This window comes from Bos indicus x Bos taurus, chromosome 8 (genome assembly GCF_003369695.1).
Source record: "Bos indicus x Bos taurus breed Angus x Brahman F1 hybrid chromosome 8, Bos_hybrid_MaternalHap_v2.0, whole genome shotgun sequence".
NCBI classification, from domain to species: domain Eukaryota; kingdom Metazoa; phylum Chordata; class Mammalia; order Artiodactyla; family Bovidae; genus Bos; species Bos indicus x Bos taurus.
This window is the reverse complement of record NC_040083.1, coordinates 22,463,067-22,489,672: the sequence shown is the minus strand read 5'-3', so window position 1 is coordinate 22,489,672 and position 26,606 is coordinate 22,463,067. Positions and strand designations below refer to the sequence as shown.

Genomic DNA, 26,606 nt, shown 5'->3' with positions numbered 1-26,606 from the left:
CGTGACATACTGTGTAATTCTCACCAAGGAATACAAGTGAATAAAGCAAATGTAGTTCCTACTGCATGGAAACTCTCAGTCTTACAGAGAAGAGGACATAAAAACAGTATTATTTTATTTCAATTATACTAAAGACTGCAAAGAGAAGTAAAGGAAAAGAATGTCCTCACACAGGAAGCTTTAGATCCAAATGATGCTGGAGAGACAAATAATATTATATATCTTTCTAAGCTGCCTGCAGGGCTTCCCTGATAGCTCAGCTGGTAAAGTATGTACCTGCAGAGCTGAAAACTCCTGTTCGATTCCTGGGTCAGGAAGATCCCTCTGAGAAGGAATAGGCTGCCTACCCACTCCACTATACTTGGGCTTCCCTGCTTGTTCAGTTGGTAAAGAATCTGCAGTGCAGGAAACCTGGATTGGGAAGATCCCCTGGAGGAGGGCCGGGCTACCCATTCCAGTATTCTTGTCTGGAGAATCCCCGTGGCCAGAGGAGCCTGGAGGGCTGTAGCCCACGGGGTCCCAAAGAGTGCAACACAACTAAGCATACAGCACAGAAAGTCAATGAATTCTCTTAACTTAGTTTCAAGTTACCAAAATCCAGGGAGACGTTTTTAGATAGATGTTACCTAAACACAATTATTTCTGTAGAGTTTACCTAAAAGCACTTTTTCCTCTTTACTCTTGGAAATCACAGACCATTAGTTCCAGAGAGCCAGGTAGATCACTTACATGGCAAAGGCACAAGAGAAATACCAATTCCTTCCAGAAAGCTGGCTTAACCAATTACAAAAGGCTCACTTTGATACAGTAGCAGAGCTAGCAGAGGCCATTGTTCTCCAGATCTCTGGGCAGCCCCCATTCAACAAGGACAGCCCCCGAAAGGCCGCATGTCCTAGTGGACAGCCACCCAGGGATCTCCCTGGTGCTTCGGGGATTCCCCCTGCAACTCTTGGGCACCATATGGTAGTGGATGGCCACCTCAGGAGTACCCTACAGTTTGGGGATTACAGCCAGCAACTTTTGGGCCCCCTCGGTTAGTGGACAGCCACCTCAGGATCACCCAGCAACTTTTGGGCCCCACATGCTGGTGGATGCCCCCAATAACTTTCCATTTGCTGTCCTGAATCTTGCCGCTCACAGGAGTTTCTGCCATTTCCTGCCTGCCACCGATTGTTGGGTTGTACCCTGCAGTTTACAAGACCTATGTTTGCCCAGCTTCGAGACCAAAGAAAGAATCTGCCATCAAGAACAGAGACAGGGATGGTGTAATGGATGGGAGGCACTCACACGTCTGGAGCAACACCCCACCATGAGTGGTGCACTGGGGGTGGGAAGTACTAATACATGGTGACAGGCTTCATTCTGAGAGCAATGGAGGGGTGGGGAATAGAGGGTGGGGAAGTGGGGAATGGGGAAGGTTGGAGAGGGGGTTAGGGGAGGAGATTGCTAGTCCTAGTGGGAGTGAGATCAGGTGGGCTCATTAGTTATCATGGAAAGCAGTAGAGGGACACGCCCTTCACCACCCCTTTGATAAAAAAGATCAAATTTGGGGCCTGGGACAAGTACAGAGAAAAGCCAGTCATGTGCATAGGGTGTACTGGTAGGGCAGGGGATGTACAGAGAGTAAGAGAACAGTCATCCTGAGTGGCCTGATCATACATATATACCTTAATTTAAAAAATACTTTATTGCTAAAAATCACCAGTGATCAACTGGACCTTCAAATTCTTTTGTTGGTGAAAGTTTGAACTATCCTGAGAATTACTGCAGTGTGGCACAAAGACAGTGAGTGTGCAAGGGCTGTTGAAAGTGGCATTGATAGACTTGTTTGACATGGGGTTGTCACAAACCTTCAATGTGTAAATAATGCAATTATCTGGGAAATGGGATAAAACAAAGGATGCCGCTACTTCCTCACAATGTAGCAGTTCCCAGTGTGCTCTCCAGATTCACTGGTCCTTCCCCTGCACCAGCCATTCATACAGCTCTTTCCTGTTTCTTTCTGCTTCTGGCTATCAATTTTCCCTTAAGAGTGCAAAGTGTAGTTACTCAGTCTTGCCGACTCTTTGCCACCCCATGAACCACAGCCCACCAGGTTCCTCTGTCCATGGGATTCTCCAGGCAGAATACTGGAGTGGATTGCCATTTCCTTCTCCAGGGGATCACCCAGGGTTCAAACCTGGGTCTCCCACATTGGAGGTAGATTCTTTACTGTCTGAGCCACAAGGGAAGCCCTGACAGTGCAAAGCCACCACTTAAAAGTTTGAGGGAAAGTTCTAGGCTTTTAAGAAACTGTTAAATAAGTGGTTATTGTTTTTCTTGAGATGAATATTTTTGGGAATGAATGTCCTTGTTACAAGAGCTCAAGGAGGACCTTTCCTGGAAAGAGCTGACACCAATAACTTGAAAAAGCCTGCTTCCTTAGCTTTCGTATTTTAGAGAGGAAAATACTCCCAGCTTCAGGCAGGACATGTCTTGGGCTAAGGAAGCTGTGTGGAGTGAAATGTCAAGATATGTTTCTGGCTTCCAGGCTGCTCAGCTGGCCAAGGTTACATTCATTTGCTAATGATAATGATAATGATGATACATTATCATTTTCTTTACATACTTTAACACCCTTGGAGCCTTGATCATGGCATTCTGGGTAGGAAAATGCAAGGGAATCAGCGGAAAAAGCTCTTGTTTGAAGGTGCATTAACTGTTTCCTAAAGTGTACATTGTCAGTTGCTTGACTTCAGAAGAAAATTCTCAATGTCCCTTTGAATAATAAGTGCACTTGCATCCCATTCCACCTTGACTGAGTAGTAAGAGAGAGAGTGAAGTCACTCAGTCGTATCCGACTTATGTGACCTCATGGACTGTAGCCTCTGAGAATCCTGTCCATTGGATTCTCCAGGCAGAATACTGGAGTGGGTTGCCATTTCCTTCTCCAGGGGCTCTTCCCAACCCAGGTATCAAACCGGCGTCTCCTGCATTGTAAGCAGACGCCTTTACTGTCTGAGCCATCAGGAAAGTCTATAAGAGAACAAACAGACACAAATAAGGGGATTTCAGAGAATACAATTGTTGCCAATCAATAACCTGGGGTGTACCTACTTGGGTCCAATTGAGAACTAGTAAGGTAATCGCATACTGTAAATGAGGAAGTTAACCTGGAAGAGAGAGAGAGAGAGTGTGTGTATGGGTTTACTGATCAAGCAGCAGAGAAGGGCTTCAATATAGACTAGATCTCTCAAATCTCTGCTTCAGGTTACAGACTTCATCTTTAGATTGCTTCTCTGCAATTAATGGATGAGAGGGCTGACAGCTTACCATAAACGATGTCTTATTCCTGATTTCCAAAGAAGAAGATTTAGCTTCGGGACTGGGGACCAGGCTTGATCACTCAAGAGCTTTTGTATAGCAGGGTTTTATTAAAGCATAAAAAGGGAAAGAGAAAGCTTCAGACATAGACATCAGAAGGGGGACGGACAGTGGCCCACTCACTAGCCTTAGCGAGGGAGCTATATACTTTTTTAATTGGTTATTACAATAAATGAAAAGAAAGTCTCAAGGTTTACAGATCTTACTAGATCCACTCCCACAATATACATTTTAAGATAATGGGATGAGAACTAACAATAGAAAGATCTTATCACACCCACTCCTATAATGTACATCTTAAGATAAGTCAGCAGGTTGTTGTTAAGGAGAAACATGTCTTTGAGCAAGGTACCTTGTTCAATTGACTAAGACAAAGCAATATTGAAAAAAAGTTGTTTTTTTCTCCTCCTTGAGAACTCCAGACCCTATATCTTCCTGGAGAGCGCCAGACCCCTCTCTCGTCCTTGGGGACCCCAGACTTTTATCAATCTGCCTAGGAACTGACACTCTCAGACAGCTCTAATTTCTAGGTTAAATACATGTCAGTTGCTCAGTTGAGTACAACCCATTTGCAACTCCATGGGACTGTATCCTTTTCATACTGTTCATGTGATTCTCAAGGCAAGAATACTGAAGTGGTTTGCCATTGCCTTCTCCAGTGGACCACATTTGTCACTTACAACCAACCGAGACAGCATATTAAAAAGCAGAGGCATCACTATGCCAACAAAGGTCCATCTAGTCAAGGCTATGGTTTCTCCAGTAGTCACGTATGGATGTGAGAGTTGGACCATAAAGAAAGCTGAGCACTGAAGAATCGATGCTTTTCACTGTGGTGTTGGAAAAGACTCTTGAGAGTCCCAATGAATGCAAAGAGATCCAACCAGTCCATCCTAAAGGAAATCTGTCCTGAATATTCATTGGAAGGACTGATGCTGAAGCTCAAACTCCAATACTTTGGCTACCTGATGTGAAGAACTGATGCTTTGAAAACATCCTGATGCTGGGGAACATCGAAGGTGGGACAAGAAGGGGGTGACAGAAGATGAGATGGCTGGATGACTTTACCGACTCAATGGACATGAGTTTGAGTAAGTTCTGGGAGTTGGGGATGGACAGGGAGGCCTGGCATGCTACAGTCCATGGGGTTACAAGACTAAGACACGTCTGAGCAACTGAACTGAAATGGACTGTACCCCACAGGCTCTCGGTCCATGGAATTCTCCAGGCAAGAAAACTGGAGTGGATTGTCATTTCCTTCTCCTGTATATTAAGTAAGTTTTGAGTTATTTTCTCTCTTCCTTCAACACTTTGGGGAGACTCTGGGGGGCAAGACTACGTGGATAATTTTTGGACTCATCTGGCTGTCTTTGTGGGGCTTCCCAGGTGGCACTGGTGCTAAAGAACCCACCTGCCACTGTAGGAGACATAAGAGACCTGGGTTTGATCCCTGGGTCGGGAAGATCCCCTGGAGAAGGAAATGGAAACCCACTCCAGTATTCTTGCCTGGAGAATCCCATAGACAAGGGAGGCTGTTCTCTGGGTCCTAAAGAGTCAGACATGACTGAAGCGACTTTGCTCGCACACCAGCTTGTCTTTGTGACTGTTTAACATCCTTTAAATACTACAATTCTTCCACTGTTTGGCTGAGCTTTTTTTAGATTTAACTTGCACTTTGCCATTTGTCAGCAGAAATGTCACTTATCTTTCTTCACTTTCATGACATTCAGATATATATATATGTTTTATTTTTGCCCACAAACACTACTGTTTTGCTTTCTAGGCAAGATCAAATGAGAGACAAAATATCCAGTCTTGAAAATCACAGAAAATGAGGTGAAGCCCCTCTGTCATTCTTTTATTTCCTTTGTATTAACACTAGGATGAAATGGAACGTAAGCCAGGAGGCGAGAGACAAACATTGACCAGCAAATCACTATAGAATTATAAGTTCTTAAATCTTTTATGGTTATTCAAATTTAAAACCAAATAGCATGAATAAGTAAAGAAACAAGGCTATTTCTCCCTGACACAGCCTGGCCTCATGGCTCTGCATTCTTAGCACAAAACAGAGATGGATGCACAAGTCAGCCCAATATTCGGATGTACCACATGAACAACTAAAGGTCACTGGTTTCTGTGATACAAGCTTCTAAGAATATATAACACCACCTCTGAATTCCCTATAGCCAACTCAGAAATTCTGAGGAAAACAAATGTTCAACAGTTTAAATAAAGGTTTGAATGATAGAAGCTGCAGTGGCAAAATAAAAATTGCCTAAAAGATGTAACTATTGCAATTGGATAATGCCTCCAGCTAAGTAGTATTCTTACCTGGAAAATCCCATAGACACAAGAGTCTGGCAGACTACAGTCCATAGGGATGCAAGGAATTGGACATGAATAAGTGACTAACACACACACACATAAAGAAAAACACACTTTAGCTCTTAGCTTCTTGGCTGCTGACCCTTGATAACTGAGGACACAGGTCAGAAGAGGAGGTCATTACTGAGAACTCGGGTCCTTCACAGAAACATTCCAGGGAGAGGGTAAGGATCCTGGAAGATGAATGATTTTGCAGAGAAAGAGACAGGCCCCTCCATAGTAGATCCTGAACTTCTCAGGATGAGGTAAGCCTGCCCTCACGAGTGAGTGTCAGAGAGTTTGGGCGAAGGACACTGTCATTCAGACGAATCATGCTATTAGAGGTGAAAACTACCTTGTGAGTGAGGCAGTGTTGGAAATATAATTTATTATCTTGGTTTAGAATCTTCACATTTAAGTGCACAGGAAAGAAACAGGATTCCTGGTCGGGGTATTAGCACAGCCTATTGAGGACTATGCTGCTGCTGCTGCTAAGTTGCTTCAGTCGTGTCCAACTCTGTGCAACCCCATAGACGGCAGCCCACCAGGCTCTGACATCCCTAGGATTCTCCAGGCAAGAACACTGGAGTGGGTTGCCATTTCCTTCTCCAGTACATAAAAGTGAAAAGTGAAAGTGAAAGTGAAGTCGCTCAGTCGTGTCCGACTGCTAGTGACCCCATGGACTGCAGCCTACCAGGCTCCTCTGTCCACAGGATTTGCCAGGCAAGAGTACTGGAGTGGGTTGCCATTGGACTATAGATCTAGTATAAAAAAATGGTGGAAAGAAACAGTGATGTCTAGTATGTTATTGCTGACTATCAACTTGAAGAAAAGTGCCACAACCTAAATGTTGAGAGTTATGTTTTATTTGGTGGGAATTCAGGAGACAGTATTTCAAGTCACCCTGAGAGAAGTGCTCCAAGGAGCTGGGGGGTGGGGGGAGAGGGGGAGTCAGGTTGTATAGAAGTTTGCAGTACAGGCAGGTAGTCGGAACCTCAAAAGTATTTTTGTGAAGTAGAGAAAACCAGATATCTCAAGTAAAGGTATTTAGCACTTTGCTATGTATAGGAAGATGCAAGAGTCTGTGCTCACTGAAATCATTCTTTTCATGCATCTCACCTATCCTGGGGCCATGCCCCTTGCATTTTTCACATCCTGAGTTCCCTTGGGCTCACCTTAGGGAGTGGCTCCAATCTGATAGCTGTCAGACCAGGGGTATATTCCTCCTTCCTGAGCACCCTGGAGGGCTGGAAACTGATGACTTTGTCATCCTGGTTTACTGATATGGCAGGAAACACTCCATTTCTCATGACCTGTGGTCCCAGTGAAATGTAACCTCAGGAACCTGAATGAATGTCCTCAAAAGAGCAGAAACAACTGATTAGCTCATGCACTCATAATTACAAGCCTCTGCTCTGATTAAAACAGTAAACAAAATACAGAAATCTAGAGGGGCTGAGGGACTCTGACCTCCTATGTATAAGGTAAGGAGAGAAAAATGCAGTACAGAGTCCAGGAAAAATTTTCTTCTTGACACAAAGAAAAGGAATCTTTATATGTATTAAAATGTGTACATAAGTATGTACATGTGTATAAGTCTTTACATCCCTTCATAACCTCAGCCTTTAACTAGTTTCTTATTTATTTGATATCCGTTTGGAGTGACAAATCCAAAGTTTAGTGGGAAAACAAAACACTTATTGTTAAAATTATAAGAATAGATTCATTAAATTTTCTGGGTCAAATAGAAAGTGTCTAAATGAAAACACAAAATGGATGTGAGAGAGAAAATTCATGACACTGAGTCCTGTCTTCCCTACTTAAAGCCTTGCTTTAGATTTATTATTCCCTTTTAATAATAACTGCACTCGCATCCCTTCCACATTGTCTCACTGTAAAATAGAACATAGCCACAAATAAACGGATTTATTTCAGAGAAGACAACTATTGCCAACGAATAGCCTGGGGTGTTCCTATTTGGGTAGAATTGAGAACTATTAAGGTAATCCAATTTTAATTCAGGAATTAACAAGGATGTGTCCATGAGTGTGTGCATGCATGTGTGCATGGGTATGCCTGCGTGTGTGCCTGTGTGTTTGCCCAGTGAGTGGGGAAGGGCTTCAATTTAGCCTAGTCTATCAAATCTCTGCCTCAATTTACAGGCTTGTCTTTAGTTTGCTTCTCTCCAAATGACAAATGAGAGGGCGCTCTAATTCGTTTCTTGAATAAGTTTTGTTCCATTTCTTTCTTCCTTCAACACTTTGGGGTCCCTTTTGGGGGCAAGAATACATGTACAATTTTTGGTCTCACCTGGCCATCTTTGTGGAGGCTTCCCAGGTGACATCAGTGGTAAAGAACTCGCCTGCCAATCCAGGAGACATAAGAGTCCATGGTTTAACCCCTGGGTCAGGAAGATAACTGGAGGACATAGCAACCCACTCAGGTATTCTTGCCTGGAGAATCCCATGGACAGGGGAGCCTGTCCACAGGGTCACAAAGAGTCAGACATGACTGAAGCAATTTAGCACGTGCACATGACTGTCTTTGAGACTGTTTGACAACTTTCAAATATTATGATTCCTTCCATTTTTTCGTTGATCTTTCTTCAACTTACACTTGCCATACTGTCAGCAAAAAAGACATTTGCCTATATTCTCTTTCATGACATTCAAACTTATTTTTGTTTTATTTTTGTCCACAAACAACTATCAAGTTTTGCCTTCCAGGAGAGTTGAAGTGAAAAACAAAACAATCTCTAGTGTTTAAAATTACAGAAAATACGGTGACGCCCTCTGCCATTCTTTTCCTTACTTTTGTATTAACCCTAGGATGAAATGTTTAGGAATGCAGTAGGAGAGACAAACTAGCCAGGAAATCAATATGCAAAAAATAAGTTCTTAAATGTTTTCTTGCCGTTCTTTAAATATAAAACAAAACATCATGAGTAAGTAAAGAAACAAGGCTATTTCTCCCTGACACAGCCTGGCCTCACTGCTCTGCATTCTGACCACAAGACAGAGATGCATCGAAAAGTCAGCCCAACAGAAGGAGGTAGACTGAATGAACAACTGAAGGGCACTGAGTTCTGTGACAGAAGCTTTCAATACTACATAACACCATCAATTAATTCCATATAGCCAACTCAGAAATTCTGAGCAAAACAAATCTTGAACTCTTTAAATAAAAGAATTGAACGATAAAAGCTATAGTGGCAAAATAAAAATTGTCTACCAAAGGTGTAACAATTGCCATTGGATAATGCCTCCACCTACTTAGATCTCCACACTTTAGGTCTCAGCATCTGAGGGCTGCTAACACTTGATACCTGGGGACACGGAGCAGAAGAAAAGGAGGTCATCACTGAGAACTCCCCTCCTTCACACAAACATGCACTGGGAGAGGGTGGGGATCCTGGAAGATGAATGATTTTGCAAACAAAGAGACAAGTCCTTCCACAGTAGAATTCTGAAGTTCTCAGGATGTGGTTAGCCAGCCCTCATGGGTGAGGCCCAGAGAGGTTGGGTTGAGGACACTGTCATTCCAGAGGAAAAATGCTACTGGAGGTGATAACCACCTTGTGAGTGAGGTGGTGCTGGAAAGACAATTAATTATCTTGGAATTAGAATCTTCAGACCTACATGCACCAGAAAAGAAGCAGGATTCCTGGTGGGGATATTGGCACAGCCAGTGCAAGACTATAAAAGTGAAAGGGAAGTCTCTCAGTCATGTCTGACTCTTTGCAATCCCAAGGACTGTAGCCTACTAGGTTCCTCCAGACATGGGCTTTTCTAGGCAAGAATACTAGAGTAGGTTGCCATTTCTTTCTCCAATAGATCTACCATAAAAAGCAGGTTGAAAGAAACCGTCATGTCTTGTATATTGTTCCTGACTGTTGATCTGGAGCCTATTATACACAGTGAAGTAAGTCAGAAAGAAAAACACCAATACAGTATATTAACGCATATATATGGAATTTAGAAACATGGTAACGATGACCCTATATGTGAGACAGCAAAAGAGACACAGATGAAAAGAACAGAATTTTGGACTCCGTGTGAGAAGGTGAGGGTGGGATAATTTGAGAGAATAGCGTTGAAATATGTAATTTACCATATGTGAAGTAGATCACCAGTCCAGGTGCAATGAATGGGACACAGCGCTCAGGGCTGGTGCGTTGGGACCACACTCAGGGATGGGACAGGGAGGAAGGCGGGAGGGGTGTTCAGGATGGGGTACACATGTACATCCATGGGTGATTCATGTCAATGTATGAAAAAAACCACTACAATATTGTAAAGTAATTAGCTTCCAATTAAATAAGTTAATTTAAAAAATAAAGAAATAGTGACAACCTAAAAGTTGACAGTTATGCTTTATTTAGTGGGAATTCAGAAGACAGTATCTCAAGTCACCCTGAGGGAATTGCTCCAAGGAGCTGAGGGGAAGAGACAGGTTATAGAGGGGTTTGCAAGAAAGGGGAGGTAGTCTGAACATCAAAGTAGTTTTGTGAATTAAAGAAAACCAGCTATCTCAAGTTAAGGAATTTAGCACTTTTCCTTTGTATGGGAGGAGGCAAGTGTCTGGGCTCACTGAAAACATTCCTTTCCTGAATCTCAGCTCTTCTGGGTCACCTTTCCTTGCATTTTCTTGCATCTTGCATTTTTTCACTTCCTGCGTTGCCTTGGGCTCACCTTAGGGAGTAGCTGCAATTTGGTAGCTGTCAGTCCACAGGTGTATTCCCCCTTCCTGAGTGCCCTGGAGGGCTGGAAACTCTTGAGGACTGTGTCATCCTAGTTTACTGATATGGCAGGAGATACTCCACTCCTCAAGATCTTGTGGCCCCAGTGAAACGTAATCTCAGGAACCTGAATGAATGTTCTCAAAAGAACAGAACAACTGAGTAGTTCATTCACTCTTAATTACAAGCCTCTGCTCTGTGAAACAGAAAACAAACTACAGAAACCAATATGGCCTGAGTGACTCTGAATTCCTATGAGTAAGATAAGGGGGGGAAAATGCACTTAAGAATCAAGGAAAAATTTTGTTTTGACATAGCATGAACAAAAGGAATGTTTATATATATTATACTTAAATGTATACATAAGTATGTATACCTCTATAAGTCTTTACATACTTACATAATTTCAGCCTTTCTTTAATTTCTCATTTAACTGATACACATTTGCTTTGACAAATCCAAACTTTATTGGGAAAATTAACCTTCTACCATAAAAATTAAGAGTTTAGATTTTCTAGGTCAAATAGAAAATATTCTAAATGAAAACACACAGGGCAAGTGAGACAGAAATTTAAGACAATGAGTACTGTCTTCCCTACTTAAAAGCCTTGCTTAGAAAGATTATCATCAGACACCCTACCTCCAAGGTTCCACCAGACGCCATCTCAGCCAGCTGAGCAGCAGCCTCATCTTCCCCATGGATTTCGTGCTCTCTCTACTGATGGCCCTGGTGCTGGTCAGCTACAGCCCGGGAGGATCTCTGGGCTGTGATCTGTCTCAGAACCACGTGCTTGTTGGCAGGCAGAACCTCAGCCTCCTGGCCCGAATGAGCAGACTCTCCCCTCACTCCTGTCTGTAGGACAGAAAAGGCTTCGGTTTTCCCCAGCAGATGGTGGAGGGTGACCAGCTCCAGGAGGCCCAGGCCATTTCTGTGCTCCACGAGATGCTCCAGCAGAGCTTCAACCTCTTCCACACAGAGTGCTCATCTGCTGCCTGGAACACCACCCTCCTGGAGCAGCTCCGCTTGGACTCCAACAGCAACTGGACGACCTTGACGCCTGCCTGGGTCAGGTGATGGCACAGGAAGACTACTCTGCCCTGGGAAGGATAAGCCTCACTCTGCCCTTAAAGAGGTACCTCCACGGAATCCACGTCTACCTGAAAGAGAAAGAATACAGTGACTGTGCCTGAGAAATCATCAAGAGTGGAGATGATGGAGCCCTCTCTTCATCAAGCAGCTTGTAAAAGAGGTTAAGAAAGATGGATGGAGATCTCAACTCAGCTTGAGATGACTCTCACCGACAAAGATGCAACATCACCCTCGTACACTCACCTGTGTTCATTTCAGTCGACTGATTTCTGCTTTAGCCACCAAATTCATTGTATTACTTTAGCCAATACTTTGTCAGTAGTAATAAAAAGTAGATATAAAAGTATTTAGCTGTAGGGGCATGAGTCCTAAAGTCATGCCGGCCCTGATGTTATCGTTGCTGATTGACTTATTCCTTCCTGCACCTAATATACTTAAAATATTTCTAAAATTACAATTCCTCTATACATCATATTAAAATTTCTAAAACATGTTTACCATTTCATGTTATTAATTTGGTACTTTGTTCTATTTATTAAATTCTTATGAAAGAAAATGAGTTTCTTTACTCAAAAATTAAATCCAAACCTCCATTTAACATTTTATCAAACAATGCATGGTTACATTTTTTTATTCAGTCATTCCATTCATATTATACATATATATTGAGTCCCTAAGTGACAGACTGTGTAATTCTCACCAAGGAATACAAGTGAATAAAGCAAATGTAGTTCCTACTGCATGGAAACTCTCAGTCTTACAGAGAAGAGGACATAAAAACAGTATTATTTTATTTCAATTATACTAAAGACTGCAAAGAGAAGTAAAGGAAAGAATGTTCTCACATGGGAAGCATTAGGTACATATGATACTGGAATGACAAATAATATTATATATCTTTCTAAGCTGCCTGCAGGGCTTCCCTGATAACTCAGCTGGTAAAGAATCTACCTGCAGAGCAGGAGACCCTGGTTCAATTCCTGGGTCAGAAGATGGCTTGAGGAAGGGATAGGCTACCTACCCACTCCTGTATTCTTGGGCTTCCCTGGTGGTTCAGTCGCTAAAGAATCTGCCTGCAATGTAGGAGACCTAGGTTGGGATGATCCCCTGGAAGAGGGCTGGGCTACCCACTCCAGTATTCTAGTCTGGAGAATCCCCATGCACAGAGGAGCCTGGAGGGCTATAGCCCATGGGGTCCCAAAGAGGCCACCACAACGAACCACACAGTACAGAAAGTCAATGAATTCTTTTTACTTAGTTTCAAGTCACCAAAATCTGGGGAGACTATTTTAGATAGGTGTTACCTAAAACATAATTATTTCTATAGAGTTTACCTAAAAGCTCTTTTTTTCCCTTACTTTAAGAGATCAGAGAATATTAAAGTTCCAGAGAGCCAGGTAGAACACTTACATCGCAAAGGCACAAGAGAAATACCAATTCCTTCCAGAAAGCTGGCTTGACCAATTATAAAAGGCTCACTTTGATACAGTAGCAGAGCTAGCAGAGGCCATTGTTCTCCAGACCTCTGGGCAGCCCCCATTCAACGAGGACAGCCACCCAAAGGCCCCACATCCTAGTGGACAGCCACCCAGGGATTTCCCTGTTGCTTCTGGGATTCCCCCTGCAATTCTTGGGCACCGTATGGTAGTGGATGGCCACCTCAGGAGTACCTTACAGCTTGGGGATTGCAGCCAGCAACGTTTGGGCCCCCTCGGTTAGTGGACAGCCACCTCAGGATCACCCAGCAACTTTTGGGCCCCACGTGCTACTGGATGCCCCTAATAACTTTCCTTTCCCCATCCTGTCTCTGGGCACTCACAGGAGTTTCTGCCGTCTCCTGGCTGCCACCGATTGTTGGGTTGTACCCTGCAGGCTTACAAGACTTATGTTTGCCCAGCTTTGAGACCAAAGGAAGAATCTGCCATCAAGAACAGAGGCAGGGATGGTTTAATGGATGGGAGGCACTTACATGTGCTGCCCCAGGACATGAAGCAAGGTGCTGGAGCAACACCCCACCATGTGTGGTGCACTGGGGGTGGGAAGTATTAATACATGGTGACAGGCTTCATTCTGAGAGCAATGGAGGGGTGGGGAGTAGAGGGTGGGGAAGTGGGGAATGGGGAAGGAGGGAGAGGCACATGTGGGAGGAGAGTGCTGGTCCTACGGGTGAGATCAGTTGGGCCCATTAGTTATCATGGAAACCAGTAGAGGGACATGTCCCTCACCACCCCTTTGACAAAAGAGATCAAATCTGGGGACTGGGACAAGTGCAGAGAAAAGCCAGTCATGTGCATAGGGTGTACTAGTCGGGCAGGGGATGTACAGATAGTAAGAGAACAGACATCCTGAGTGGCCTGACCATGTATAATTTATTGTGAAAAATCACCAGTGATCATCTGGGCCTTCAGAATTTTTTGCTGGTGAAGGTTTGAACTATCCTGAGAATTACTGCAGTGTGGCACAAAGACAGTGAGTGTGCAAGGGCTTTTGAAAATGGCATTGATAGACTTGCCTGACACGGGGCTGTCACAAAGCTTCAATGTGTAAAAAATGCAATTATCTGGGAAATGGGATAAAACAAAGTATGCCACTACTTCCTCACAATGTGGCAATTCCCAGTATGCTCTCCAGATTCACTGGGTCCTTCCCCTGCACCAGCCATTCATACAGCTCTTTCCTGTTTCTTTCTGCTTCTGGCTACCGATTTCCCCTTAAGAGTGCAAAGCATAGTGTCTCAGTTGTGCCCACTCTTTGCCACCCCATGAACCATAGCCCACCAGGCTCCTCTGTCCATGGGATTCTCCAGGCAGAATACTGGAGTGGATTGCCATTTCCTTCTCCAGGGGATCTTCCCCACCCAGGGATCAAACCTGGGTCTCCCACATTGGAGGCAGATTCTTTACTGTCTGAGCTGCAAGGGAAGCCCTGACAGTGCAAAGCCACCACTTAAAAGTTTGAGTCAAAGTTCTAGGCTTTTCAGAAACTCTTATGTAAGAGGTTATTGTTTTTCTTGAGATGAATACTTTTGGGAATGAGAGAATGTCCTTGTTACAATACTGTAACAACAGCCTTGGCCAAAATGGACTAGAAAGCAGGATCCCTTTTCCTCTTGAGGCTACTAAAAATAATTACGGGGGAAGCGTGCCACCTACCGGCTCAGATGGACTAGGACACTGATCAAGTCTGTAGAACAGGCTTCTTGCTCTTCTAGGCAGAAGTCTGCCTTCTTATTAGCATTTTCTTCAGAACTAGGGGAAGATTATTTTTTCTGGAAATAACTAAACCAATAACTTGAAAAAGCCTGCTTCCTTAGCTTTCATATTGTAGAGAGGAAAATACTCCCAGCTTCAGGCAGGACATGTCTTGGCCTAAGGAAGCTGCGTGCAGAGAAAGGTCAGGACGTGTTTCTCGCTTCCAGGCTGCTCATCTGGCCAAGGTTACACATTCGTCATTTGCTTTACCTACTTTAACACCCTTGGAGCCTTCACCATGGCATTCTAGGTAGGGAAATGCAAGGGGAATCAGAGGAAATAGCTCCTGTTTGAAGGCGCATTAACTCATTCCTAAACAGTACATTGTTCTTTGCTTGACTTCTGGAGAAAACTCTCAATGTCCCTTTGAATAATATCTGCACTTGCATCCACCTTCCACCTTCCACCTTGACTCAGTAGTAAGAGAGAACACAGACACCAATGAGGCTATTTCAGAAAATACAATCGTTGGCAACCAATAACCTGGGGTGCAGCTACTTGGGTAGAATTGAGAACTAGTAAGGTAATGAACTACAGTAATTGAGGAAGTAAACCAGGAAGAGAGAGCGAGAGTGTGTGTGTGTGTGTGTGTGTGTGTGTGTGTGTGTGTACTGATCAAGTAGCAGGGAATGTCTTCAATATAGACTAGATCTCTCAAATCTCTGCTTCAGGTTACAGACTGCATCTTTACATTGCTTCTCTCCAATTAAGGGATGGGAGAGCTGATAGCTTATGGTGAAGAATGTAGGATTCCTGATCTCCGAAGATTTAGCTCCAGAAGCAGCAACCATGCTGATCACTCAAGAGCTTTTGTATAGCAGAGTTTCATTAAAGTATAAAAAGAGAGAAAGCTTCTGACATAGACATCAGAAGGGGGATGGAGAGTGCCCCACTCCCTAGCCTTAGCGAGGGAGCTATATACTTTTTTAATTGCTTATTACAATACATCAAAAGAATGTCTCAAAGTTTAAAGATCTTACTAGACAAACTCCCACCAAATACATTTTAAGATAATGAGATTAGAACTAACAATAGAAAGATCTTACCAGACCCACTCCAATAAAATACATCTTAAGATAAATCACAAGGTTCTAGTTACAGAGAAACATATCCTAGAGCAAGATACACTGTTCTATTGACTAAGACACAGCAATGTACAAAAAAAGTTTGTTCTTTTCTCCTCCTTGAGAACTCCAGAACCCTATCTCCACCTGGAGAGCCCCAAACCACTCTCTCGTCCTTGGGGACCCCAGACTTCTTATCAATCTGCCTGGGAATTGACACGTTCAGAGACCTTTAATTTCTAGGTGAAACACATGTCAGTTGCTCATTTGAGTATGACTCTCTTGCAACTCCGTGGACTATACAAAGGGAAAGTTTATTCTCAAGGCAAGAATATTGAGGTGGTTTGCCACTCCTTCTCCAGTGGACCACATTTCGTCACTTATGACCAACCTAGACAGCATTTCAAACAGCAGGGACATTACTTTGGCAACAAAAGTCCGTCTAGTCAAGGCTATGGTTTTTCCAGAGGTCAAGTATGGATGTGATAGTTAGACCATAAAGAAAGCTGAGTGCCGAAGAATTGATGCTTTTGAACTGGGCTATTGGAGAAAACTCTTGAGAGTCCCTTGGACTGCAAGGAGATTCAGCCAGTTTAACCTAAAGAAATCAATCCTGAATATTCATTGGAAGGACTGATGCTGAAGCTGAAACTCCAATACTTTGGCCACCTGATGCGAAGAACTGACTCCTTGGAAAAGATCCTGATGCTGGGAAAGATTGAAGGCAGGAGGAGAAGGGGATGACAGAGGATGAGATAGTTGGATGGCATCACCGATTCCATGGACATGAGTTTGAGTCAATTCTTGGAGTTGGTGATGGACAGGGAGGCCTGGCCTGCTGCAGTCCATGGGGTCGCAGTGCGTCAGACACAACTGAGTGACTGAATCGAAAGGGACTGTACCCGCTAAGCTCTTCCTTTCATGGAATTCTTCAGACAAGAAAACTGGAGCGGATTGTCATTTCCTTCTCCTGTATGTTAAGTAACTTTTGTTCTTTTTTTTTTTTCTTTCTTCAACACTCTGGGGACAATTTTCGGGCAAGACTACGTGGATAATTTTTGGACTCATCTGGCTGTCTTTGTGGGGGCTCCCCAGGTGGCACTGGTGCTAAAGAACTCACCTGCCACTGCAAGAGACATAAGAGACCTGGGTTTGATCCCTGGGTCATGAAGATCCTCTGGAGGAGGAAATGGCAACCCACTCCAGTACTCTTGCATGAAGAATCCCATGGACGGGGGAGGCTGTCCACTGGGTCTCAAAGAGTCAGAAATGACTGAAGCAACTCAGCACGCACAGATGCCTGTCTTGTGACTGTTTAACATCCTTCAAATCCTATGATTCTTCCACTGTTTGGCTGAGCTTTTTTAGATTTAACTTACATGTTGCTATTTTGTCAGCTGAAAAGTCACTTATCTTTCTTCACTTCCATGACAGATATACATATATTTTATGTTCAGATATACAAATGTTTCATTTTCTTCACAAACAACTATCGTTTTGCTTTCTAAGTAAGTTGAAAGGAGAAACAAAATATCTCAAGTCTTCAAGATCACAGAAAATGAGGTGAAGCCCCTCTGCCATTCTTTTATTTCCCTTTGTATTAACCCGAGGATGAAATGGAACGCAACCCAGGAGGAGAGAAGCAAACACCGACCAGCAAATCACTATGTAAAATATAAGTCCTAAATCTTTTGTTGTTATTTAAATTTAAAATGAAACATCATGAGTTTGTAAAGAAACAAAGCTATTTCTCCCTGACACAGCCTGGGCCTCATGGCTCTGCATTCTGAGCATGAGACAGAGATGGATAGACAAGTCAGCCCAACAGATGGATGTACCGCATGAACAAGTAAAGGTCACTTTTTTCCATCACTTTTATGCTTCTATTAATACATAACACCATCACTGAATTCCCTATAGCCAACTCAGAAATTCTGAGATAAACAAATGTTCAACACTTTAAGTAAAAGAGTTAAGCAATAAAAGCTGTAGTGGCAAAATAAAAATTGTCTACTAAAGGTGTAACTATGGCAATTGGATCATGCCTCCACCTACATAGACAGAAACACACTTTATCTCTCAGTATCGGAGGGCTGCTGACCCTTGATACCTGGGGACACAGGTCAGAAGAGGTCATCACTGAGAACTCGGGTCCTTCACAGGAACACTCTAGGGAGAGAGTAGGGACCCTGGAAAATGAATGATTTTGCAAACAAAGAGACAAGCCCCCTCCACAGTAGAATTCTGAAGTTCAGGATGTGGTAAGCCTGCCCACACGAGTGAGTCCCAGTGAGTTTGGGCTGAGGACACTGTCATTCCAGATGAAAAGTGCTATTAGAGGTGAAAACTATACCTTGTGAGTGAGGCAGTGTTGGAAATACAATTACCTTTGTTTAGAATCTTCACATTTAAGTGCACTAGAAAGAACTAGGATTCCTGGTGGGGGTAGTGGCACAGTCTGTAGAGGACTATAGATCTACCATAAAAAAAAAGGTGGAAAAAAACAGAGATGTCTAGTATATTATTCCTGACTGTCAACTTGAAGAAAAAAGTCACAACCTAAAAGTTGAGAGTTACGTTTTATTTGGTAGGAATTCAGGGGACAGTATTTCAAGTCACCTGGAGAGAAGTGCTCCAAGGAACTGGGGGTAGAGGCCAGGTTATATAGAAGTTTGCAAGAATGGGCAGGTAGCTTGAACCTCAAAGGTATTTTTGTGAAGTAGAGAAAACCAGATATCTCAAGGTAAGGAATTAGCACTTTGCTCTGTATGGGAAGATGCAAGAGTCTGAGTTCACTGAAATCATTCTGTTCATGCATCTCACCTATCCTGGGGCCATGAGCCTTCCATTTTTCACATCCTGAGTTCCCTTGGGTTCATCTTAGGGAGTGGCTCCAATCTGATAGCTGTCAGACCAGGGGTATATTCCTCCTTCCTGAGCACCATGCTAAGTCGCTTTAGTCGTGTCTGACTCTGTGTGACCCCATAGACAGCAGCCCACCAGGCTCCTCCGTCCCTGGGATTCTCCAGGCATGAACACTGAAGTGGGTTGCCATTTGCATCTCCAATGCATGAAAGTGAAAGGTGAAAGTGACATCGCTCAGTCGTGTCCGACTCCTAGCGACCCCATGGGCTGCAGCCCACCAGGCTCCTCCATCCCTGGGATTTTCCAGGCAAGAGTACTGGAGTGGGTTGCCAGTGCGGCTGGAAACTCTGATGACTGTGTCATCCTGGTTTACTGATATGGCGGGAAACACCCCATTCCTCATGACCTGTGGTCCCATGAAATGAAACCTCAGGAACCTGAATGAATGTTCTCAAAAGAACAGAAACACCCGATTAGCTCATGCACTAATACTCACAAGCCTCTGCTCTGATTAAAACAGAAAACAAAATACAGAAACCTATAGGGGCTGAGGGACTCTGACCTCCTATGTACAAGGTAAGGAGAGAAAAAATGCAGTCCAGAGTCAAGGAAAAATTTTGTTCCTGACACAAAGAAAAGGAATCTTTACATATTTTAAAACATGTACATAAGTATGTACATGTGTATACGTCTTTACATCCCTAGATAATGTCAGCCTTTATTTAGTTTCTCATGTATATGATATCCATTTGGAGTGACAAATCCAAGGTTTAAGGGGAAAACTGAACTTCTATTGTAAAAATTAAAACTATAGATTCATTACATTTTCTGGGTCAAATAGAAAATGTCTAAATGAAAACAAAATGGACGTGAGAAAACATTTTCAGAAAACTTCTGAAAATGAGTACTGTCTTCCCTATTGAAAGCCTTGCTTTAAGTTTACTATTCCCTTTGAATAATAACTGCACTTGCATCCCTTCCATTATCCTCGGGAGTAAGAGAGAACACAGACACAAATAAAGGGATTTCAGAGAACACAACTGTTGCCAACCAACAGCCTGGGATGTGTCTATTTAGGCAGAATTGAGAACTATTAAAGAAATCTAATTGTAATTCAGGAATTAACCATGATGTGTATGTGCGTGTGTGTGCGTGCATGTGTGTGTGTGTGTGCGTTTCCTTAGACAGTGGGGAAGGGCTTCAGTTTTGCCTAGATCCATCAAATCTCTGCCTCAATTTACAGACTTGTCTTTACATTGCTTCTCTCCAACTGACAAATGAGAGGGCTCTCTAATTCATATGTGAAAGAAGTTTTGTTCCTTTTCTTCTTCCTTCAGCATCTGGGGCCCCTTTTGGGGGCACGACTACATGTACAATTTTTGGTCTCACCTGGCCATCTTTGTGGAGGCTTCCCAAGTGACACCAGTGGTAAAGAACCTGCCTGCCAAACCAGGAGACATAAAGACCAGGGTGTGATGCCTGGGTCAGGAAGATTCCCTGGAAGAGGAAATGGTAACCCACTCCAGTATTCTTGCCTGGAGAATCCCATGGGCAGACAGACGTGACAGAAGCGACTTAGCACGTGCACATGGCTGTCTTTGAGACTGTTGGACAACTTTCAAATATTATGATTCCTTCCATTTTTTGGTTGACCTTCTTTAGATTTAACTTACACTTTGCCATAGCGTCAGCAAAAAAGGCATTTGTCTATATTCTCTTTCATGGACTTCAAAGTTATATTTGTTTTATTTTTGTCCACAAACAGCCATCAAGTTTTGTCTTTCAGGAAAGTTGACATGAGAAACAAAAAATCTCTCATCTTAAAAATCACAGAAAATATGGTGACGCCCTCTGCCATTCTTTTCCTTCCTTTTTCATTAACCCTAGGATGAAATGTAAAGGAACACAGCAGGAGAGAGACAAACTGGCCAGTAAATCAATATGCAGAAAATAAGTTCTTAAATTTTTTTTGCTGTTCTTTAAATTTAAAACAAAGCATCAAGAATAAGTATAGAAACAAGGCTATGTCTCCCTGACACAGCCTGGGCCTCACTGCTCTGCATTCTGAGCACGAGACAGAGATGGATCAACAAGACAGCCCAACAGAAAGATGTAGGCTGAATGAACAACCGAAGTGCACTGATTTCTGTGACAGAAGCTTTTGATATTACATTACATCATCACTGAATTCCCTATACCCAATGCAGAAATTCTGAGCAAAACAAATCTTGAACACTTTAAGTAAAAGACTTGAACGATAAAAGCTGTAGTGGCCAAATAAAAATTGTCTACCAAAGGTGTAACAATTGCCATTGGATAATGCCTCCACGTACTTAGCTCTCCGCACTTTATCTCTCAGCATTTGAGGGCTGCTGACACTTGATACCTGGGGACATGGATCAGGAGAAGAGGAGGTCATCACTGAGAACTCCCCTCCTTCACACAAACACTGCATGGGAGAGGGTGGGGATGCTGGAAGATGAATGATTTTGCAAACAAAGAGACAAGTCTCTCCACAGTAGAATTCTGAAGTTCTCAGGATGCAGTTAGCCTGCCCTCATGGGTGAGGCCCAGAGAGTTTGGTTGAGGACACTGTCATTCCAGAGGAAAAGTGCTACTAGAGGTGATAGCCACCTTGTGAGTGAGGTGGTGCTGGAAAGACAATTAATTACCTTGGAATTAGAATCTTCACACCTACATGCACCAGAAAAGAAGCAGGATTACTGGTGGGGATATTGGCACAGCCTGTGCAAGACTATAAAAGTGAAAGTGAAGTCTCTCAGTCATGTCCGACTCTTTGCAACTCCAAGGACTGTAGCCTACTACGTTCCTCCGTACATGGGCTTTTCTAGGCAAGAATACTAGAGTGGGTTGCCATTTTCTTCTCCAATAGATCTACCATAAAAAGCAGGTTGAAAGAAACCGTCATGTCTTGTATATTGTTCCTGACTGTTGATCTGGAGCCTATTATACACAGTGAAGTAAGTCAGAGAGAAAACAGCAAAAGAGACATAGATGCAAGGAACAGAATTTTGGACTCCGTGTGAGAAGGTGAGGGTGGGATGATTTGAGAGAATAGCATTGAAATATGTAATATACCGTATGTGACGTAGATCGCCAGTCCCGGTGTTATGAATGTGACACGGCGCTCAGGGTTGGTGCGCTGGGACCACACTGAGGGAATGGGACAGGGAGGGTGGCGAGAGGGGTGTTCAGGATGGGGGACACATGTACGCCCATGGGTGATTCATGTCAGTGTATGGCAAAACCCACTACAATATTATAAAGTAAGTAGCCTCCAATTAAAATAAATAAGTTAATTTAAAAAACATAAAGAAATAATGACAACCTAAAAGTTGAAAGTTATGCTTTATTTGATGGGAATTCGGCAGGCAGTATGTCAATTCACCCTGAGAGATTGCTCCAAGGAGGAGAAGGGAAGAGTCAGGTTATATAGGAGTTTGCAAGAAAGGGGAGGTAGTCTGAACATCAAAGTAGTTTTGCGAATTAAAGAAAACCAGCTATCTCAAGTTAAGGAATTTAGCACTTTTCCTTTGTATGGGAAGAGGCAAGTGTCTGGGCTCACTGAAAACATTCCTTTCCTCAATCTCAGCTCTCCTGGGGCACCTTTCCTTGCATTTTCTTGCATCTTGCATTTTTTCACTTCCTGAGTTGCCTTGGGCTCACCTTAGGGAGTAGCTGCAATTTGGTAGCTGTTGAAAAGGCAGAGGAACCAGAGATCAAATGGCCAACAATCAAATTCCCATCATGGAAAAAGTAAGAGAGTTCCAGAAAAACAATCTATTTCTGCTTTATTGACTATGACAAAGCCTTTGACTCTGTGGATCACAATAAACTCTAGAATATTCTGAAAGAGATGGGAAAACTAGACCACCTGAACTGCCTCTTTAGAAACCTATATGCAGGTCAGGAAGCAACAGTTAGAACTGGACATGGAACAACAGACTGGTTCCAAATAGGAAAAGGAGTACATCAAGGCTGTATGTTGTCACGCTGCTTATTTATCTTATATGCAGAGGACAGCGTGAGAAATGCTGGGCTGGAAGAAGCACAAGCTGGATTCAAGAATCCTGGGAGAGATATCAATAACCTCAGATATGCAGATGACACCAACCCTTATGGCAGAAAGTGAAGAGGAACTAAAAAGCCTCTTGATGAAAGTGAAGAGGAGAGTGAAAACGTTGGCTTAAAGCTCAACATTCAGAAAACGAAGATCATGGCATCTGGTCCCATCACTTCATGGGAAATAGATGGGGAAACAGTGTCAGACTTTATTTTTTGGGGCTCCAAAATCACTGCAGATGGTGATTGCAGCCATGAAATTAAAAGACGCTTACTCCTTGGAAGGAAAGTTATGACCAACCCAGATAGCATAGTAAAAAGCAGAGACATTACTTGGCCAATAAAAGTCCGTCTAGTCAAGGCTATGGTTTTTCCTGTGGTCATGTATGGATTTGAGTGTTGGATTGTGAAGAAAGCTGAGCACCAAAGAATTGATGCTTTTGAACTGCGGTGTTGGAGAAGACTCTTGAGAGTTTCTTGGACTACAAGGAGATCCAAGTCCATCCTAAAGGAGATCAGTCTTGGGTGTTCTTTGGAAGGACTGATGCCAAAGCTGAAACTCCAATACTTTGGCCACCACATGTGAAGAGTTGACTCACTGGAAAAGACTCTGATGCTGGGAGGGATTGGGAGCAGGAGGAAAAGGGGACAACAGAGGATGAGATGGCTGGATGGCATCACCGACTTGATGCACGTGAGGTTGGGTGAACTCTGGGAGTTGGTGATGGACAAGGAGGCCTAGTGTGCTGCAATTCACGGGGTCACAAAATTGGGACACGACTGAGAGACTGAACTGAACTGAGCCCACAGGTGTATTCCCCCTCCCTGAGCGCCCTGGAGGGCTGGAAACTCTTGATGACTGTGTCATCCTGGTTTACTGATATGGCGGGAAATACTTCACCCTCGGCATCTTGTGGCCCCAGTGAAATGTAATCTCAGGAACCTGAATGAATGTTCTCAAAAGAACAGAAACAACTGAGTAGTTCATTCACCCTTAATTGCAAGCTTATCCTCTGTGAGACAGAAAAGAAAATACAAACATCAATATGGCCTGAGTGACTCTGCATACCTATGTGTAAGATAAGGAGGGAAAAATGCAGTTAAGAATCAACGGAAAATTATATTCCTGAGATAAGATAAACAAAAGGAATGTTTATATATATTATACCTAAATTTGTACATAATAACTATGTACACATCTATAAGTCTTTGCATACTTACATAACTTCAGCCTTTATTTAGTTTCTCATTTAATTGATATACATTTACATTGACAAACCCAAATTTTATTGGGAAAATTAAACTTCTACTGTAAAAATTAAGAGTTTAGATTGACTACATTTCCTAGGTCAAATAGAAAATATCTAACTGAAAACACAAACAGGAAGTGAGAGAGAAATTTTCGGATAATGAGTACCGTCTTCCCTATTTAAAAGCCTTGCTTAGAACGATCATCATCAGAGAACCTACCTGAAGGTTCACCCAGACCCCATCTCAGCCAGCCCAGCAGCAGCCACATCTTCCCCATGGCCTTCGTGCTCTCTCTACTGATGGCCCTGGTGCTGGTCAGCTACGGCCCGGGACGATCTCTGGGTTGTTACCTGTCTGAGGACCACATGCTAGGTGCCAGGGAGAACCTCAGGCTCCTGGCCCGAATGAACAGACTCTCTCCTCATCCCTGTCTGCAGGACAGAAAAGACTTTGGTCTTCCTCAGGAGATGGTGGAGGGCAGCCAGCTCCAGAAGGATCAGGCTATCTCTGTGCTCCACGAGATGCTCCAGCAGTGCTTCAACCTCTTCCACATAGAGCACTCGTCTGCTGCCTGGAACACCACCCTCCTGGAGCAGCTCTGCACTGGGCTCCAACAGCAGCTGGAGGACCTGGACGCCTGCCTGGGCCCAGTGATGGGAGAGAAGGACTCTGACATGGGAAGGATGGGCCCCATTCTGACTGTGAAGAAGTACTTCCAGGACATCCATGTCTACCTGAAAGAAAAGGAATACAGTGACTGCGCCTGGGAAATCATCAGAGTGGAGATGATGAGAGCCCTCTCTTCATCAACCACCTTGCAAAAAAGGTTAAGAAAGATGGGTGGAGATCTGAACTCACTTTGAGATGACTCTCGCTGACTAAGATGCCACATCACCTTCGTACACTCACCTGTGTTCATTTCAGAAGACTCTGATTTCTGCTTCAGCCACCGAATTCATTGAATTACTTTAGCCGATACTTTGTCAGCAGTAATAAGCAAGTAGATATAAAAGTACTCAGCTGTAGGGGCATGAGTCCTTAAGTGATGCCTGCCCTGATGTTATCTGTTGTTGATTTATGTATTCCTTCTTGCATCTAACATACTTAAAATATTAGGATATTTGTAAAGTTACATTTCATTTGTACATCTATTAAAATTTCTAAAACATGTTTACCATTTTGTGTTATTAAATTTGTCCTTTGTTCTATTTATTAAATCAAAGAAAATGAGTTTCTTTACTCAAAAACTTTATTATTATTATTAAAACTTTATTAAAGAATGGGTGGTTACATTTGTTTATTCATTCATTCCATTCATATTATGCATATACATTGAGTACCTACGTGACAGACTGTGTAATTCTCACCAAGGAATACAAGTGAATAAAGCAAATGTAGTTCCTACTGCATGGAAACTCTCAGTCTTTCAGAGAAGAGGACATAAAAACAGTATTATTTTATTTCAATTATACTAAGGACTGCAAAGAGAAGTAAAGGAAAAGAATGTCCTCACACAGGAGGTTTTAGGTCCAAATGTTGCTGAAAAGACAAATAATATTATATATCTTTCTAAACTGCCTCAGGGCTTCCCTGGTAACTCAGCTAGTAAAGAATGCGCCTGCAGAACTGAAGACCCCTGTTCGATTCCTGGTTCAGGAAGATCCCTTTTAGAAGGGATGGGCTATCTAACCACTCAAGTATTCTTGGGCTTCCCTGGTGGTTCAATTGGTAAAGAATCTGTGTGCAATGCCGGAGACCTGGGTTGGCAAGATCCCCTGGAGGAGGGTTAAGCAACCCACTCCAGTATTCTTGTCTGGAAAATCCCCATGGCCAGAGGAGCCTGGAGGGCTGTAGCCCATGGGTTCCCAAAGAGTGCAACACAGTGAGGCACACGGCACAGAAAGGCAATGAGTTCTCTTAACTTAGTTTCAAGTTACCAAAATCCAGGGTGACGTTCTTAGATAGATGTTACCTAAACATAATTATATCTATAGTTTACCTAAAAGCACTTTTTTCTCCTTACTCTTAAAAATCACAGATGATTAGTTCCAGAGAGCCCAGGTAGATCATTTACATGGCAAAGGCACAAGAGAAACACCAATTCCTTCCAGAAAGCTGGCTTAACCAATTACAAAAGGCTCACTTTGAAACAGTAGCAGAGCTAGCAGAGGCCATTGTTCTCCAGATCTCTGGGCAGCCCCCATTCAACAAGGACAGCCCCTGAAAGGCTGCATGTCCTAGTGGACAGCCACCCAGGGATTTCCCTGCTGCTGCTGGGATTCCCTCTGCAATTCTTGGGCACCATATGGTAGTGGATGGCCACCTCAGGAGTACCCTACAGCTTGGGGATTACAGCCAGCAACTTTTGGGCCCCCTCGGTTAGTGGACAGCCACCTCAGGATCATCCAGCAACTTTTGGGCCCCACATGCTAGTGGATGCCCCCAATAACTTTCCATCCCCCCATCCTTTATCTTGGCACTCACAGGAGTTTCTCCCAATCCTGCCTGTCACCAATTGTTGGGTTGTACCCTGC

At 43.2% G+C, this 26,606-nt stretch overlaps 1 protein-coding gene and 1 pseudogene across 1 annotated transcript; both read left to right on the top strand.

Annotated features, from left to right (window-relative positions):
- Positions 1-11,165: 11,165 nt before the first annotated feature.
- LOC113896970 lies at positions 11,166-11,755 on the top strand (annotated as a pseudogene).
- Positions 11,756-24,297: 12,542 nt separating this feature from the next.
- Positions 24,298-25,480, top strand: LOC113896969 (interferon tau-3). The gene has a single exon (XM_027549127.1). It carries the CDS (start codon positions 24,348-24,350, stop codon positions 24,933-24,935), a length of 588 nt encoding a protein of 195 aa, XP_027404928.1. The 5' UTR covers positions 24,298-24,347; the 3' UTR covers positions 24,936-25,480.
- Positions 25,481-26,606: the final 1,126 nt, after the last annotated feature.